The 15569-nt window shown below is 45.8% G+C and overlaps 1 protein-coding gene and 1 pseudogene across 2 annotated transcripts; both read right to left on the bottom strand.

Moving 5' to 3' along the window:
• Positions 1–6241: 6241 nt before the first annotated feature.
• Positions 6242–12362, bottom strand: LOC120699337. Of its 2 annotated transcripts, none has more exons than XM_039983298.1 (6): positions 9757–12362; positions 9191–9305; positions 8971–9105; positions 8532–8872; positions 6887–7539; positions 6242–6787 (listed from the first exon to the last, which is right to left on the bottom strand). In XM_039983298.1, exons 4-6 carry the CDS (start codon positions 8870–8872, stop codon positions 6387–6389), a joined length of 1395 nt encoding a protein of 464 aa, XP_039839232.1. In that variant the 5' UTR covers positions 8971–9105; positions 9191–9305; positions 9757–12362; the 3' UTR covers positions 6242–6386. The 2 variants fall into 2 exon arrangements, with proteins under 2 accessions (XP_039839232.1, XP_039839233.1); XM_039983299.1 differs by having other exon boundaries at positions 9191–9256.
• Positions 12363–12569: 207 nt separating this feature from the next.
• LOC120700956 lies at positions 12570–15329 on the bottom strand (annotated as a pseudogene).
• Positions 15330–15569: the final 240 nt, after the last annotated feature.

Below are 15569 nucleotides of genomic sequence, written 5' to 3'. Positions count from 1 at the left end.
TTGGAAGAGCACTGCTATTAGGTTGTCGTCTTTTGTCACGTATGTCTAGGCAAACAATGCGACATTTGGGAAACCTGTGATCGCCGTGCTGAGCTTTTTAGCAGCAGACCCTGATGTATTTCTTAGTTCTTAATTCTTATCGTTATATTAATGTGTGTTTTTTAGTATTCTAGTGACATGAAAAGCTCCGAAAATATTAAGGAAAAGTTCAAAGATTTCATAGACTCCCGGCTACAATTGCAAATTAATGGTAAAGGCTACAACACACAGAGTTAAGCTCTTAACTTAAAACATAAACAACTAATTGCAGTGGCATGTGCACGCGACAAGATAATTTCTTGTTGCATCTAAACCTACCATGCCTTATGGAATGTAAAATGCCGGGATTACATGGTACTACTCTACTGAGTGCACCTAGGATATTTACCCTTCCTAATTGCTTCGGGCCCGGCTTCCTTCGCACGGCGTGCCCTCTCTCGCTTTCTATCCCTGTCAGCTTCACGTTCGGCCGCCGCCTTACGATCCACCTCCTCCATCCTCTTGCGGATCTCTTCTAGCTCTTTGTTGCGCTTCTCCTCTTGCTGCTCCTCGTGCTTCATTCGGCGCCAACGTTCTGCAGCCCATCTTGCTTTTTGTTCCACAATGTCCTTTGCCTGCTGCGACTGCACGGTGTCGAACCACTGCATAAAATCACAAAGAGGCGGAGGAGACTTTGTCCAACACAAGTTAGAATCATAATTCAATGTTAGGTCATATAGAAAAATAGCGTATGTTATCCTGCTACCTTGGCCCGGTCTTTGCCATATCGCTTAGGTGGATCATATTCGTAGTTCTCACACATAAAGAACCTCATGCCGTAGTCATCTACTAAAACCTCAGATTGCATGAACTTGCATAACGAACCGCAGAAGCACATTGGCACATTAATTCCTTTGGGTACGGTGGCTTTACACTTGCTCCACGGAATGTAGGTTGATCCTGACGAAGACATTGGCGCTATAGTGTGGTGCGCCAAATAACAAACCATAATTTAAGCAATGCACATATCGTATACCAAATCGATGCGTGAAAATATAGGTACTGTTATAATTCTATTGTCTTATACTGCAATATCAATAAGGTACTATCATAATTCTATTCTAATGTATAATTATTTTATTTCAAAAAGTCTGTAATAGTACTCAAATTGTAATACTAAACCAGTGTTCTAAAGCACCAAATCTAATTCAGCTAATCTGCTAATTAAATTAAATTGTTATACAATATCAACGAATTTATACGAAAGTTAACGGTAGATCACAAGTGCGGAATTCGGCAGAGCTTCGCCGCTTCCCTTCTTCTCACCCCTCTCTTTTTTCTGGATTTTTTTGGATTTTTTGAGGTCAAATGAGAGGAGGGAATGAGGGGAGGAAATGAGGGGGCCTTATATGGGAGGCTGACCCGGTCGCCCGTGGGGGGGGGGGGGGGGGCGACAGGCCCCCCCTGTCGCCCGCAGGAGGGGCGACCGGCCCCCCTGGCGGGCCCACTGGCCTGTCGCCCCTGGGGTGGGCGACAGGGGCCTGTCGCCCCCCAACGGGCGACAGGCCCTCCTCTTTTTTTTTCTCCAGGGACTTCGTTGCAAATTTGAAGAAAAAAAAAATTACATTTGAGCCCTGTCGCCCCCCAATAGGGCGACCGGGGTATATTTTTGAAATTTTCCAAAACCGACATATATTTTTGAAATTTTAATTTTTTTTAAATATAAAAAAGAAAAAAGGCGGGCCAAAACTGATGCTCTTCGGTTGGAATTTGCAACCTACACGAAAATTGATAAAATTGTTGTTCGCCTTCGGCACAAGCCGATGCTTGGGTGCGCCGTCGTCGACTCTTTCCCCAATGAACATTTTTGCCCATGATGAAAGCCATCCGTGGATTCTTTGAATCCTGCAATCAGGCAATATTTTGCTTGCAAGCCAAAGCTCACACATAATAGATGTTTAGCAAGTATTAATTTTGGAGGGTACCTTCGCAACTGAAAAGCTGTGAATAAAATGTTAATTTCCACTCTTTATGGTGCTCAAAAGTGAATTTATCACCACAAAAAACTGAAACATATATATTATTTATGGTGCCGCTGGTTGAGCGAAGCCAATCTGAAATGGGGCCGTGTGATAGGTCCGAAGCCATGTGATATTTTTTGCCTAACTGAAGTGATATGTGCCGAGGATTTTGATTATATATTAAGTAGCAAAATCAAACGAGCGTGCAACAACAAAGGATAACAGCTGAGTTGGTTGAACCCTTCCTTCCGAAGATGAAAGTTCCAGGATCGAATCCTGTTATATAGCCTCCTTCGCAGGCGATTTTTTGCCGCGGGGGGCGCTGCGCGTGGGCTGAAGGAGTGAGGCGCGCCTTCGCAGCGGCCCGAACACCTGCCCCGTCATGGGCCGAAGAGAGGCGCGCAGTTGGCGCGGGCCGAAGTGGGGCGCCGATGCCTTCGCCTGTGGCCGAAGGTGGACGGCGTCTGCCGCATCATGGGCCGAATAAATGGCACACTGACTATTTGGCGTGTCCCTTCGATCAATATTTGTGACCTCTGCACCTTGGCGTGTCCTTCGATCAATATTTGAGACCTCTACACAAAGAGATGCTGCTCTGGTGATTGAAGCCGAAGCGAAGAGCCATTAGCGTATAGTATTTGATAAATAAAATGTTTAGTCAAAGCATTGTGGTCTTTCGACGAAGCCCATTTTTAAACTTAACGAAGCCCATTTTGACGAAGAAAAATATGGACGAAGACCATCTTTGGACTCGGCGAAGATAATTTCGACGAAGATCATTCTTAGACTTGACGAAGCCCATTTCGGCGAAGAGAAATATCGACGAAGACCATCTTTGGACTTGACGAAGGCTATTTCGGCGAAGATAGTTTCGATGAGGACCATTTTTGGACTTGACGAAGGCCATTTCAGCGAAGATACTTTCGCCGAAGAGCACTTTTAAACTTGACGAAGCCCATTTCGGTGAAGAGAAATATCGACGAAGACCAACTTTGGACTTGACGAAGGCCATTTCGGTGAATATAATCTCGACGAAGACCATTCTTGGATTTGACGAAGCCCATTTTGGCGAAGAGAAATGTCAATGAAGACCATCTTTGGACTTGACGAAGGTCATTTTGGCGAAGATAGTTTCGACGAGGACCATTTTTGGACTTGACGAAGGCCATTTCGGTGAAGATAATTTTGGATGACGGTCCATGACCGACGAAGACCATTTTAGACTTGACGAAGGCCATTTTGGCGAAAATAATTTCGGATGACGGTCCATGACCGACGAAGACCATTTTTAGGCTTGACGAAGGCCATTTTGGGGAAGATAATTTCGGATGACGGTCCATGACCGACGAAGACCATTTTTAGACTTGACGAAGGCCATTTTGGCGAAGATAATTTCGGATGACGGTCCATGACCGACGAAGACCGCCTGCGTCATGGGCTGGGGTCACCCATATAACAAATAGTCTGAAGATTATATCTTTGATGGTGAGCCTGGAGAAAGGATATGCGGTATTCTTGCAAACGAAGAGTTAGCGTAAGCATATAACTAAGCAAGGTCTTTCGAAGGTAAAGCGTAAGCCATTAAGCAGGGTACTGGTCGTCCTTGGCATAAAAGTGAGGACGGACTGTGCCCGCTTATTCTGGGCATTTGAGCCCTTCCGCTGATGACAACATCCCTTTGAACAGGAGGGGTAGGTTGCTTCAGCACTGAGAACTGATAGCTATTTTCTGCTGTAGAAAAGAATAATGAATAAAATAAAATAAAAAAACATCCATGCGCTACGAAATTGTGAAGCTCAATAATAATAATGACCGAAGGCCCTTGTTGGGTATGCCAAACACCAATAATTTCTTGAGCGCTGACGGCCTGAAGCTTTATATCGAATATGTCACCCGAAGCCCCATGATTTCAGAAATGCCGAAGCTCATAATTAGCGAAGGCAAAGCCCAATAATAATCTTGGTAATCTTGAAACCCAATAATAACAAAGACCGAAGGCCAGGGTGCTGCAGCCTATTTCTTAGTTTATTTTGCGGAGAGACAAAAATCCTAGAACGAAACATTCCTTCGCTGACTTGAGCGAAGGGTAAGCAATATGATTTATACATGGTGTTAGTGCTCATATAACGAAGAGTAAAAATTGATGTTGAAAAGTAAAATAAGATAGCACTGTTTTTTGTCGACCGAAGGGTTTATGCGCATTTTTTGACTCCTGCAAACAGATAGAAATTTGCATGCATGATCAACAGAGGAGCTCCGAAGGTAGTAGAGCGGAGCTAAAAAATGCGACAGGGAGCAGAAGCTTTGACGTGCAAGCGGGCCCATGTAAGCATGTGAATTATACTTCGGTAAGCACGTGCCGAAGCCCCAAAGTCGCCACCGAAGGATGAAAAGTTAAATCGGAAGGGGTAAGAATGAAGAACTAACCCACACTCACCACCTACGTAACCTGGGTGTGTCCAGGGTTCGATCCCTGGCTCCGCGCCAGCTTTTTTGCCAGAAGCGGAGCATACCTGTTGTCCTTCGGGCCGAAGAGGAGATCACGCCTCGGACCGCCGAAGGCCGAGGAAGCTGGCCTTCGTGTGGGCCTAAGGCAGCCGCGCCACGGGCCTTCGCGTGGGCCGAAGGTGTGCTGAAGCCCAAAAGTCCTGCTCGCTGGGTTGGGTGCCTTCGCCTTGGGCGGCCGAAGGAAGCGCACGGGCTGAAGAGGAGACGCAGGGAGCCGCCGAAGCTGGCTGCTGGGCCGGAACGTCGGGCCGAAGGTGGTGCCGTGCGTTGAAGCAGGCCGAAGGGGGCCTCCTATCTATCTTTTGGAAGATAGATAAGATATTCATCTTTAAAGCATATTTTGATCTAATTATGTGCTGTAAATATGTTCAACATTTTAGTAAAATTAACTCAATATTTTGCTAAACATGTTCAACATTTGGCATTCAAAATGTTGAAACTGTAAATGCCAAATGTTGAAATTTAAAATTTAAAATGTTGAAAATACTAAAATAGAAATGTTGCGTGGGTGCGGCACGGCAGCAGTAGCAACAGCGCGTAGTAGCACGCAGCAGCACCACCAGCCCAGCAGCGCGCTGCGCAGCAGCAGAGCAGCTTGCAGCGCGGCAGCAGCAACGCGTGGCGGCGCGCGGCTGGCGGCGCAGCAGCGGTAGCGGCAGCAGCAGCAGCCGCGCGCAGCGAGCAGGCGGTCGCGGCAATCGCGGCGGGCAAGCGGCCGCGGCTGGCGGAGCGGCGGTGCCGCGTGTTCAAAGGGCGGCGGCGGCGCTCATGAGGAAGGGGGTTGGAGGAGGAGGGAGATTAGAGTTGAGAAGATCCAACGGATGAGATGACTTGCACGAATCTCAAATACTGGAAGATGGGAAAGAAAAAATATTCCGGAAGATGTATAGGATTTCCGGGCCGAAGGAGGCACTGTTGTCTTCGTCTTGGGCCGAAGTGTTCGCGGGCCGCCTGGAGCTCTGCAGTTGTAGTCGAAGCGAGAGTGATAATACAATACGAAGACAGTTGTCCGCATACAATACGAAGACGGTTGTCCGCATAAGTAGTCGTTCATGGTGAAAGCAAGTGCTAGTTATAAAATACGAAGAGCACAGTCTTGTTCATTTCATGGTGGAAGCATGTGTGCTTCGGCATGAAGCGTCAACCAATCAAAAGCCAACAGGCAGGCCGAAGGCCGTTCTTGATATATGGCGAAGCCGAAGCTACGAGCCATGTTATGGCGCCGAAGGCCAACAATCGGAGGCCACGCTCCCTTGGTGAAAGCTGGTCGAACGGCCTGTTCGGATGGGCTAAAAGCCCCGGCTGGTCTGATTCTGGCTGGACTGGTTGAAGACGGAACAGTAGCTGCTGTTTTTTCCTGTAGCGGCTGGAGGGATCTGCTAGATGGCTGGATGCTGGCAGAAGTACACGATGCGTCGGACTCTTTCACAGTCCCATTCAAATTCAAAATTTGGCGCCAATGCAGCATATGAAAAGAATAAAATGGTGCAACTGCTGCAACGGAAATGCACCCATGTCCATGAACCGCAACAATTATTCTCATCTCTTAAGTAGCACTTATTTTCATAACAAGCAAAAGACCTGACAATGACATTCAAATACTGGTTAATTACACATAGCATTCATGACATTCAAATACTGGTTAATTACACATAGCATTCGGACCAACAAACTACTAGTTCGACCATTCAAAATTAACAATTAACTGATCAACATTAAGAATTACAAAAATCCCCAATCAACATCAGTTCCATACATGGCGCCAAACCACAAGTCCATTCTGGTTGTTCACATAATAACACCAAATTCAGAGTCCATTCACCAGCAACAAATTACGAATCATGCCGGCCACACAGCAGCAGAAACTAACTCCCTGAGTTCTGAGGTATTAGTTGTAGTATTCATCGCCACCCACTCCGACGGATCGTAAGTTGAACCATCTCCATATTGACGCAGCCACAGATAATTCTCCATTGCAAAGCATGATATGATAATCCATGCTTGCTTTTCCCTCCTGAAGAATGGAACCCCTTCCAGGATATGCCACCGCTCTTTCAAATGCCCAAACCTCCGTTCAATGATATTGCGCAGCTTGGAGTGAATGTAGTTAAATTTCTCGTGACGATCTAATGTGCGAACATCAACTCCCCTAAAATGTGACCTATGGTACCTAGTATCCCGGAAAGGAGTTATATACCCTTGCTGCTCCATATAACCCGAGTCCGCCAGGTAGTATCGGCCTACAAAAATTGTACAATTTTAATTGTCACTATGGTCACTTGTTGCAACAAACTGCGTACCCTACTGTTACATCACAAGCTTGAAAAATAAGAACAAACCTGGTGGTGGATTCGGGAATCTTTGATCCGCCTGACAATCTTGGAGAACCGCCATATCATGACATGCACCCGCCTTCCCGGCTCCCACATAGGTGAATCGGCCATGCATGTCCACTATGGCGCAAACATTAATCGAAACTTCTCCGTCCCTATTAATGAAGTCAGCTTTGGCTTCTTGATTCACTTCCACCGGTATATGAGTGCCATCTATAGCACCTATGCATCCATCAAACCATGGTGCATATTCCGCAAGTTCGCTGCTCACTTGTGTGTAGTTACTATCGGCAGGAACTAGTACAGTCTGTGCCCACCTAAACATAATTTCTGCCAGCTTAGAAGTCTTTCTACTTATTGTATCTAAAGACCTTTCGAATCTATCCCTGCATTCTCTAACACCAGCCCCGTGTGCACAAGTCCAGATATATAAACCTAAAGTTTCCATGGAACCGCAATCTTTTGTACTTTTCAGCCCATATGGAAGTAAGCGGTCATGCAAGTTCAGGAAAGCATCACGAGACATACGTAAATTATCTATGCATTTAGTAGGGTCATCAAGACTCAATTTCATCCATTGAGCTCCACTCAGCTTGGTTATGGGCGTCGTGGCTGTCGGTAGAAGACCTACTGGTCGACGATTCCTCGCTGCTGTCCATCTGCAACTCAAAAAGGCAACAAAACAGTTTTATATTATCAACATTGTGAAGGAAGAATTTATACTTGCTGCTGCATAAACCAAAAATAGTATCGGTTCGGACCAAACTGGAGTACAATTTCAAGGAATTGAGCTGTTAGCAGAAGCAAAAAAATTAAGGAGTCCAAATGCAAAACTGAGAGAGAACTAGGCTGCAGCTCACATTGTTTGTTCAGCGCACAATCATTGATTATGAACCAAATTTTAAAACACAACACAAACATTGAGCATCAAACAAAGTTCATGAAACGGTCTTTTGTACAACAACCATGACTCGAAGTACGCAACACTGGAATTAACGCAAACAGATACACCCGACGGCCACGCAACAGCAACGTTTCTTTGGATTACTTGGACTTTAGAGTCATCATGTCCAAAGTAACCTTGACATAGTTGTATCGGCCTTCTTTGGTCACCAAACCCAGGAAAGCCCTACGATGGACCCTGTTGGTGCAAAGACTCAAGGCCTGGGCAAAAAAGAGATCGCTCTCGTTGTACCCATCCTCTTTCAAAATCTGATTGACTTGGGCAATCTCCTCGGCTTCAGTGATATGACGGGACTTGCGCTCCTTCGCGTCCTTGATGATATTGTCGAGGTCTTCAAGGCAGTCATCAAGGGAGGGCGTCTAGCTACTCTTCTTTTTAATTGGGCTGCAAACTGAATGCTCCCTGCTGGATCGTTTGGAGCACTGACCACCACTTCGGGATCTTACAGGCTCATTGGAGAACTCCTGAGGAGTCCGAGGGCTGTCACCACTAGAGGTTTGGTCCGTACCATGTCCACCAGCAGAAACCAACTCGCCCCTATCACGGGGGGTGTGTCCGAAAATCAAGAACAATTGTTCACAGAATGGCGGACGTTTGTACTTCTCACCAGGAAGTTCGAAACTTTCTTGCACGTGCGGCATGGTTCGACATGTTAGTAATCAGTTAATAGGAACAGGCTCATATTACCGTGGATTGAAGGATAAGGTCCAAGCTACTACCCCATGGACAGCCGCATACCAAACGGGGTCAACTGCCACCTCACCGGTCTCCGGGTCACGGCCTAGCCCAGTGTGTTTGCGCCCGTCGCGCCAGTTGAAGTACAATCTTTTGAGTTCGTTGAACTTGTTTTGGATCTGTTTCTTGCTGTATCCCAATTTAGTGGAATCGTTGAAGGAACGATAAATATTAGTCCAGCCGATGGAGGTAGGGCCTTTATCTCCCCAATGGCATAGTTCTTTCTGCCTTGCCACTAGGTCAAGCATCAGGGACAACTTATGGTCATCCCAATTAGCACGATCACGAGACATCTGTACCAAGGTTTGGCATTTGTTTGTATTATCTACATGGATCTTATGCAAATGAATGTAAGCAGACGGCATAAGTACGTAATGGACATGACACTTGCCTGCTCAGTTGGCTTCGCGCGTCTTGAAAGGATGTTGTACTGCCTGGCTTGAGGGGGGGAGCACGAGGAAGTAGATGAGGCTGCCAGTATGGTCAACGTTGGCCAGGGGCTGACTGAACTCGAAGTAGATCAAATCTGAAAGGAACAAAGGGCATATAGGTTCTAATATCAAGCATGTAATATGGTATAAAGACAAATCGGGTAAGCAATGATCGAGCACCAGCGTCTGTCGGCGGATCTGTGACAGTGGATTCTGCACAATCAAGTCAGGGGCACCTTCTTCATCCTGGGAAAGATGGGGATCTATTAATAGCCTTCTCCGCAAATTAGCATATCTGCATCAAACATCAATTGAAGCTCAACAGTCAAAAGACCTGAGACCCAAAAAAAATTGCATCTTTTACCCCATACTAAAAAGCAGTAACAGCAAAGATCATCCGGTTCATAATAATTTGCATTTTCATTGCTTTATCAGCATATCCAAGGCATAAGCTTGTTTCACTTGCATGAGAGTGCACTTACAATCCAGTATTTCCAATCGCTTGCTAGTTCGTTAACATTGAATCCAACAAAACAGAAAATGCAAGAAAGATAAACAGAACAGTGGCATCGCATTTTGATATCGCAACAAACAAGGATTCTTAAGATCAGAGTCTAAGATAGCTGGATCCAAGAAATTTAGGTCCAAAAATAAAAATATTTGCCGAGTAGCTAAACATTTCAAGAAACGGCACGTGCTTCTCCGTGGTGGAACGCAACAAGAAATGGAATGCCCCGAGTCAGCACCTCTGGCGGGAGTCCGCGGCGGCGGGGCAAAGCTCGTCGATGGAGACAGCGGAGGACCTCGTCGATGGAGACAGCGGCGGACCTCGCCGATGGAGACGACGGCGGCGCGGGGCGGCCCAGACGACAGCGGTGCGGGGCGGGAGGGAAGCCGGCGGCGTCGGCGTGCACGGACGGCGCCGCGGGACAGGACGGCCGGCCGGCGGCGGCGCGAGGCAGGACGGGCGGCGGCGTGGCACCCAACCCTAGCCTTGGGTGGTCGGGACGCGGGGGAGGAGTGGGGCTATGACGGGCTGAAGGCCCCTTCGGGCGGACGCTTTTGTTTTTCACACGAATTCGGGCGGACGTGTAAGCCGTTCGGCTGCTCCGTCCAAGCCGAACGGCTGGGCTTATCACTCCAGCAAGAATCAGCCCAGCCAGGGCTTTTAGCCCATCCGAACAGGCCGGAAGTTGGTGCCGAAGAATCCTGGTGCTGCAATTGAAGCAACTCGGGGTCGAGGCTGCTTGGCGCGGTAGGTGACCCTCGTCTTCGCCAAAGGGCCGAAGGCCGAAGTGAGCATGGCTTCGTCTTGGCTTGGCTCCTCGGTGTGGTAATCCGTGGGCTTTATTTCGTGCCAAACACGCGGTGGACGCTAGACTGTTGGGGAGGTGAGTCCGCCAAGCAGTAGAAACAATAACAAGTGAGGAGAGAGCTCAAAAGAGAGGAGCCTCTTTGAGCCCTTGGGTCAGCTATATATATAGGAAGATAGGAAGGGAGGAGGGGGCAATTTTCCTCCGGCCCCTTGATGAATACAATATTTATAAATAAACCCTTAGGCTATCACATGAGGCCCATTTATAATATGAGTTGGGCCATTCCCCCAACACTAGGCATGCCGTAACTGAACATCCGTGCAAATCTGCATAGCCAAAAATCACCCAATGGTATAAACATGCAAACCGCACAAAAAAAAATTAGGTCTATCAGTCTAGTATAAACCAACTGTCTTGTCCCACTAATTATGTGTAGATAAGTGAAAATCATTCGCAACAAAATGAGCAATCTTGACAAAATGCTCAAGACATAATACCACATAGCTAAAGTCTAGTTAGAAATTTGTTATCAACTGTATTTTGTCATTGGTTTGGTTTCACCATTAAGAAAGGTCTAAACCCTAGAAATACCCTAGATCATTTAAGAATATTCTGAGGACAAACAATAACCTTTCACTCTCCTGTGTATAATTATTAGGGGAAATCAGAAATCTACCATTTTGATAATAACAATTATCATGTGCACATCACCCATTGTAGGCTGTATGAACATAACAGCAAAGAACTGAAGCGGCAGAAGTGTAACATGACAAGGCAAATTGCCTATGTGCTGAGTAGCTAAAACATGATAATGCTGAAGCAAATATTATCATATACTCTATCCGTTTCAAATTGTAGGTCGTTCTGGCAAATCTAGATACATAGCTTTTGCCATGAACCTAAATAAACACTATGTCTAGATACATAGCAAAAACTATGTATCTAGATTTGCCAAAAATCTAGATACATAGCTTTTGCCATGAACCTAAATAAACACTACATCTAGATACATAGCAAAAACTATGTATCTAGGTTTGCCAAAACGACCTACAATTTGGAATGGAGGGAGTACAAAAGGTACACTATAAAACATGTAGTTCATAAGTTAATCAACGGATAGATGAAACAAAGTTTTGAGACTGGAAACAAAAGGGTTCGCTCAAGTTTCCAGATGTAACAATGTCAAACACCAATTTTCCAAATTTCTTGATGGGGCTGTTTGCCACAATAATCAGAGGTGAACTACATGGACTCAAGTATATGCATCCCAACGCTTATATATCAGAAAGCATGGCAAGAAACCACCAAACCTTAGAAAGTTATTTCAATGCCAGAGACAAATGTTTAGTGTTGTCTTTCATTTTGACAAAATATTGCACAAATTCAGACACAGGCCAAATGAGCTTTCAATATCAGTAAAGCAACTCAGGAACTTAGTTGGACATAGATGCTAGAAAATGGTAAATAGTAACCATAGTAACAAACTATTGATCCTAGATAATTCCATATACCTTTCCCATTATATATTTTACTATAGACAACATAAATTCAAAACTTAAAACTGATGCTAAAAATACCTCTTCTATAGGCCTCCATTTCACAATTAGAAATCCTGCCTGGTATACAATATGATCCTTCTTTAAAGCATGGAAGTAGGTTCAAGCTCAATTTGTTTTTTGAAGTCTTTGCATTAATGTCCATTGTGGCGATCTTCATATCATAACATATAAGTGACCACAAAATTTTAACTTCTTATTTACTTATACTTATCAACAGGAAGGTGGACAGCTGCATTTTGAGTTCAGCAAATCATTGAATCTGACTGAATTCAGCATGATATACTAGTTGCCCATATAAATAAGTCATCTTACCTGGAAGTCTTAACAATCGAATAAACATACCTGTAAGTTTAAACCCTAAACCCTTTAACTGGAAGAACCAAAATATGAGCCATTACATGTTAAATTTATTTATTACACGCTGTTAAAGCATGTGCAAAAGTTACATCACAACCATACACTTATTTTAACTGGGGTTTTGTGCTAACTTGAAACGAAATTGCCAGGGGGGATGGATGAAGTTCTGGTCAATATAGATGTTCGTGTTCCCTGGAGCTAAAGGATTTTAGAATGTTAGTCCTTCTGCTCTCCTGAGACATTGCGGGAAATAGTGTAACAGTTCCACTATGCAGAGAGTGAAGTATTTGATTTATATGTTAATAGATACACGAAAAAACTGCCAACTTAAAAAAGCATCATGGTGTATGCTATTAATTTAGACTTTGCTAAACATGATAACATTCATGAGGGAAAAAAAAGAAAAGAAAGTAAGTAACTTAGACTTACAATAGGAGTACGATAAGATTTGGCATTCTAGTTTTCATCTTCCTGCTACACTATCATACCCAATGCCACACCCCACCAAGGATTTTGTGATTCAAGACTTCAAGTGTCAGCTACCAAAGAAGGTGGCCATGCCATGACGTAGGGATAGACATGACTATCATTTAGCTTATGAAAAAGCTTCTCCAGCTTCCTAGTTTCCAGGCAGAAGGTTAGGAACCAAGAACGTAATCTAGCATCTATGAATGTCTCGAAGGTTGACAAGTAAACAATACCGTCCATAACGTCCAACACACTGAGCTCACCATGCTCATCCCGCGAGCCCCCTGTGGTCTCAAGAACCTCTTCTTCCAACATGAAGATCCTGTCCAACATCCACTTGTCCACACCATCAGCACCAGCTGTCCTGTACCAAACAAACATGGTGAAGTCTATTGTACTGACGATGCAGTGCTTGCCATCCTTGGTTTCCCCAACCCTGTACATGTATCCCCGTCCCTTCAGGTATTCCGGTAGATCGATGAAGGCGAACTGCAGTGTCGCTGTATCAAGCACAACCATGTAGGCCTGGTCCTTGTGTGCCGAGTACAAGGACCCGTTCGCCTGCGTGCCCATGAGAAGCCAGTACTGGTCCTCGGCCGGCTGCGCCGGCGCCGGCTCCTCCCAGGGGAGCACCCGCCATTCCCAGGTGCTAGACGAGAAGACCGCGGCGCGCACCCGTGATGCGTCGTGGCAGATACAGATCACGCGGAAGGACTCTGGGGCTTCGTCAGAAGAGACGATGTGGAAGCCGTGGTAGTTGAAATTGCCGTGGAAGCCGTCCGCGATCTCATCGGGAGGCAAGGGGATAAGGTGGAGCGCCCGCGTGACGGGGTTGTAGACGTAGATCTGCTCAGCCACCCAGCTGACGAGGAGGAGGTAGCCGCCGCGGCATTCCCGGATCTTCCACCCGGGGGAGGCGTCATCGCCGGCGGGGACGCGGGTGAGGAAGAAATCGGCGCCGCGGACGGCGCCGGCGAGGTCCGGGTCGGAGCGGCGGCGGATCGGCGCGAAGGAGGGGCTGTCGGGTCCGTCGGGGTCGAAAAAGAAGCCAGGAGAGGTGGCGGGTGGAGCACGCGGAAGCGGCGGCGGAAGGTGGGAGAGGAGCGGACGGCGGCGAGGAAGGCGCGGCAGGCGAAGGCGGCGCGAACGAGGGAAGGGAGCGACGGGAGGCGCAGGAAGATGTCGAGGAGGAGGTCGTAGCCGAGGTCGTGAATGGTGGTGTCGGTGGGTGCCTGCGCTTTCGCCGTCGGTGGCTGCTGCCGCCGCCGCGGTGGTTTTTTTAGCTCATCTGGGTACAGCTGTAATATCTGTTCACGTACAACTCACACCAATCCTACACACCACACTCACACCATACGTACAACTCACACCAACCACACTCACACCATACGTACAACTCACACCAATCCTACACACACCACACTCACACCATACGTACACAAACAAACCTACAACACCAATCCTACACACGCATACCACACTCACACCATACGTACACAAACAAACCTACAACTACACTCAGATTAAATCGCGTCCTTCGTGAGATCACCGGATCCATCCAAAGTACCTACAACTACACTCAGATTAAATCGCGTCCTTCATGAGATCACCGGGTCCATCCAAAGTTTCATAGGCGACGGACGCGTCGCAACCTCCTTTGTGAGATCACCGGATCCATCCAAAGTTTACCTCTTTGTGCTCCACGCGTGATCCATCCAAAGTTTACCTCTTTGTGCTCCACGCGTGAGAGAAGGCAACAGAATAGAATTTAATAGGAAACGAGCAGCGCTCGAACCCGCAACCGATGGCTTCCGCACCCGGAGAGCGCACCAACCGAGCTAAGGCTCGGTCCCCGCCGCCGCGGTGGTTGCTCGGAGGCCATTGCAAACCGCACAGGCGGCAGGACGGGCTGGGCCCATTAATGCGGATTGGGTAATTCCATTTATTTTCAAAATAATTTTTTTGTGACTTTTCAAATAAAATTTTATATTTTCATAAAATTAATAAAATCATGGCATTACTCGATCAGTTTCCTTTACGGATTGCTAAAGGGCACTCGAGTAATTTTTTTTCTCCGTCAGTCGATCTTTTTGTTGGTTGCTCCGTCAGTCGAATAAAAAGGCTGCTTTTTTTTCTTTTAACTAGGCATATGTGCGGCAAATGTTAAGAGTTGCTCGGACTACTGGTAGTCAAATCATCGCACAAGACCCAATAACTATTTTTTATTCCGGAACAAAATTTTTTTATTCCCGAACAAAATTTTTGTATTGCTAGAACAACTAAAAAATTATTCTGGAACAAAATAAATTTGTTCTAGAATAAATTTAACTATAAGCCAGTTTAGACCCAAAAATATAAAATGTGGAGTGGGTGTCAAAGTCTGCTGCAGCCCCTTATATGTGCCCGTGCAAAAATTCTAAGTAACATTTCCTTCATATGAGTCTCATGTTCATCATGATTCTCCATCAAATCTAGGGGTGTCAATGCATGATCCTTAGGATCACTTTCAACCCTCTTTAGTTTAAAATTTTGTACTATTTCTCTAAAATAATATTCCATTTTACAAAACTAGTACAATATTTTGAACTAAAAAGAGTTGGAGGTACCTCCGTCACCCATTGGCACCCCTAATTGAATTTGTCGAGATAAACAATGATAAACCTATTAGCCTCATGTGCAATTTTAGAATAATATCACCATTAGAACAACATCATGGGTACGATATAGATTTCCAGTTGTTAAAATCCGTCACAATTTATAATGTGCTTTTAGAAGAGTATATACAACAATTGAAAACAATTCATGAAACAAAAACAAGCTGCTTGCAACAAACATGTATTTTCAATGTACACCTATTGA

Source organism: Panicum virgatum, chromosome 3K (genome assembly GCF_016808335.1).
Source record: "Panicum virgatum strain AP13 chromosome 3K, P.virgatum_v5, whole genome shotgun sequence".
Taxonomy (NCBI): Eukaryota; Viridiplantae; Streptophyta; class Magnoliopsida; order Poales; family Poaceae; genus Panicum; species Panicum virgatum.
This window is presented reverse-complemented; position numbering and strand designations above follow the sequence as displayed.

What these genes read in the sequence shown, in the direction of transcription:
- LOC120699337 (XM_039983298.1), bottom strand. Translation starts at nt 8,872, where the DNA reads ATGTCTCGTGATCGTGCTAATTGGGATGACCATAAGTTGTCCCTGATG. An exon ending in ACCTTATCCTTCAATCCACG is followed by an intron (nt 7,540 to 8,531) that starts GTAATATGAGCC and finishes TTTGAGTTGCAG; the next exon opens with ATGGACAGCAGCGAGGAATC. An exon ending in ATTCCCGAATCCACCACCAG is followed by an intron (nt 6,788 to 6,886) that starts GTTTGTTCTTAT and finishes CAATTTTTGTAG; the next exon opens with GCCGATACTACCTGGCGGAC.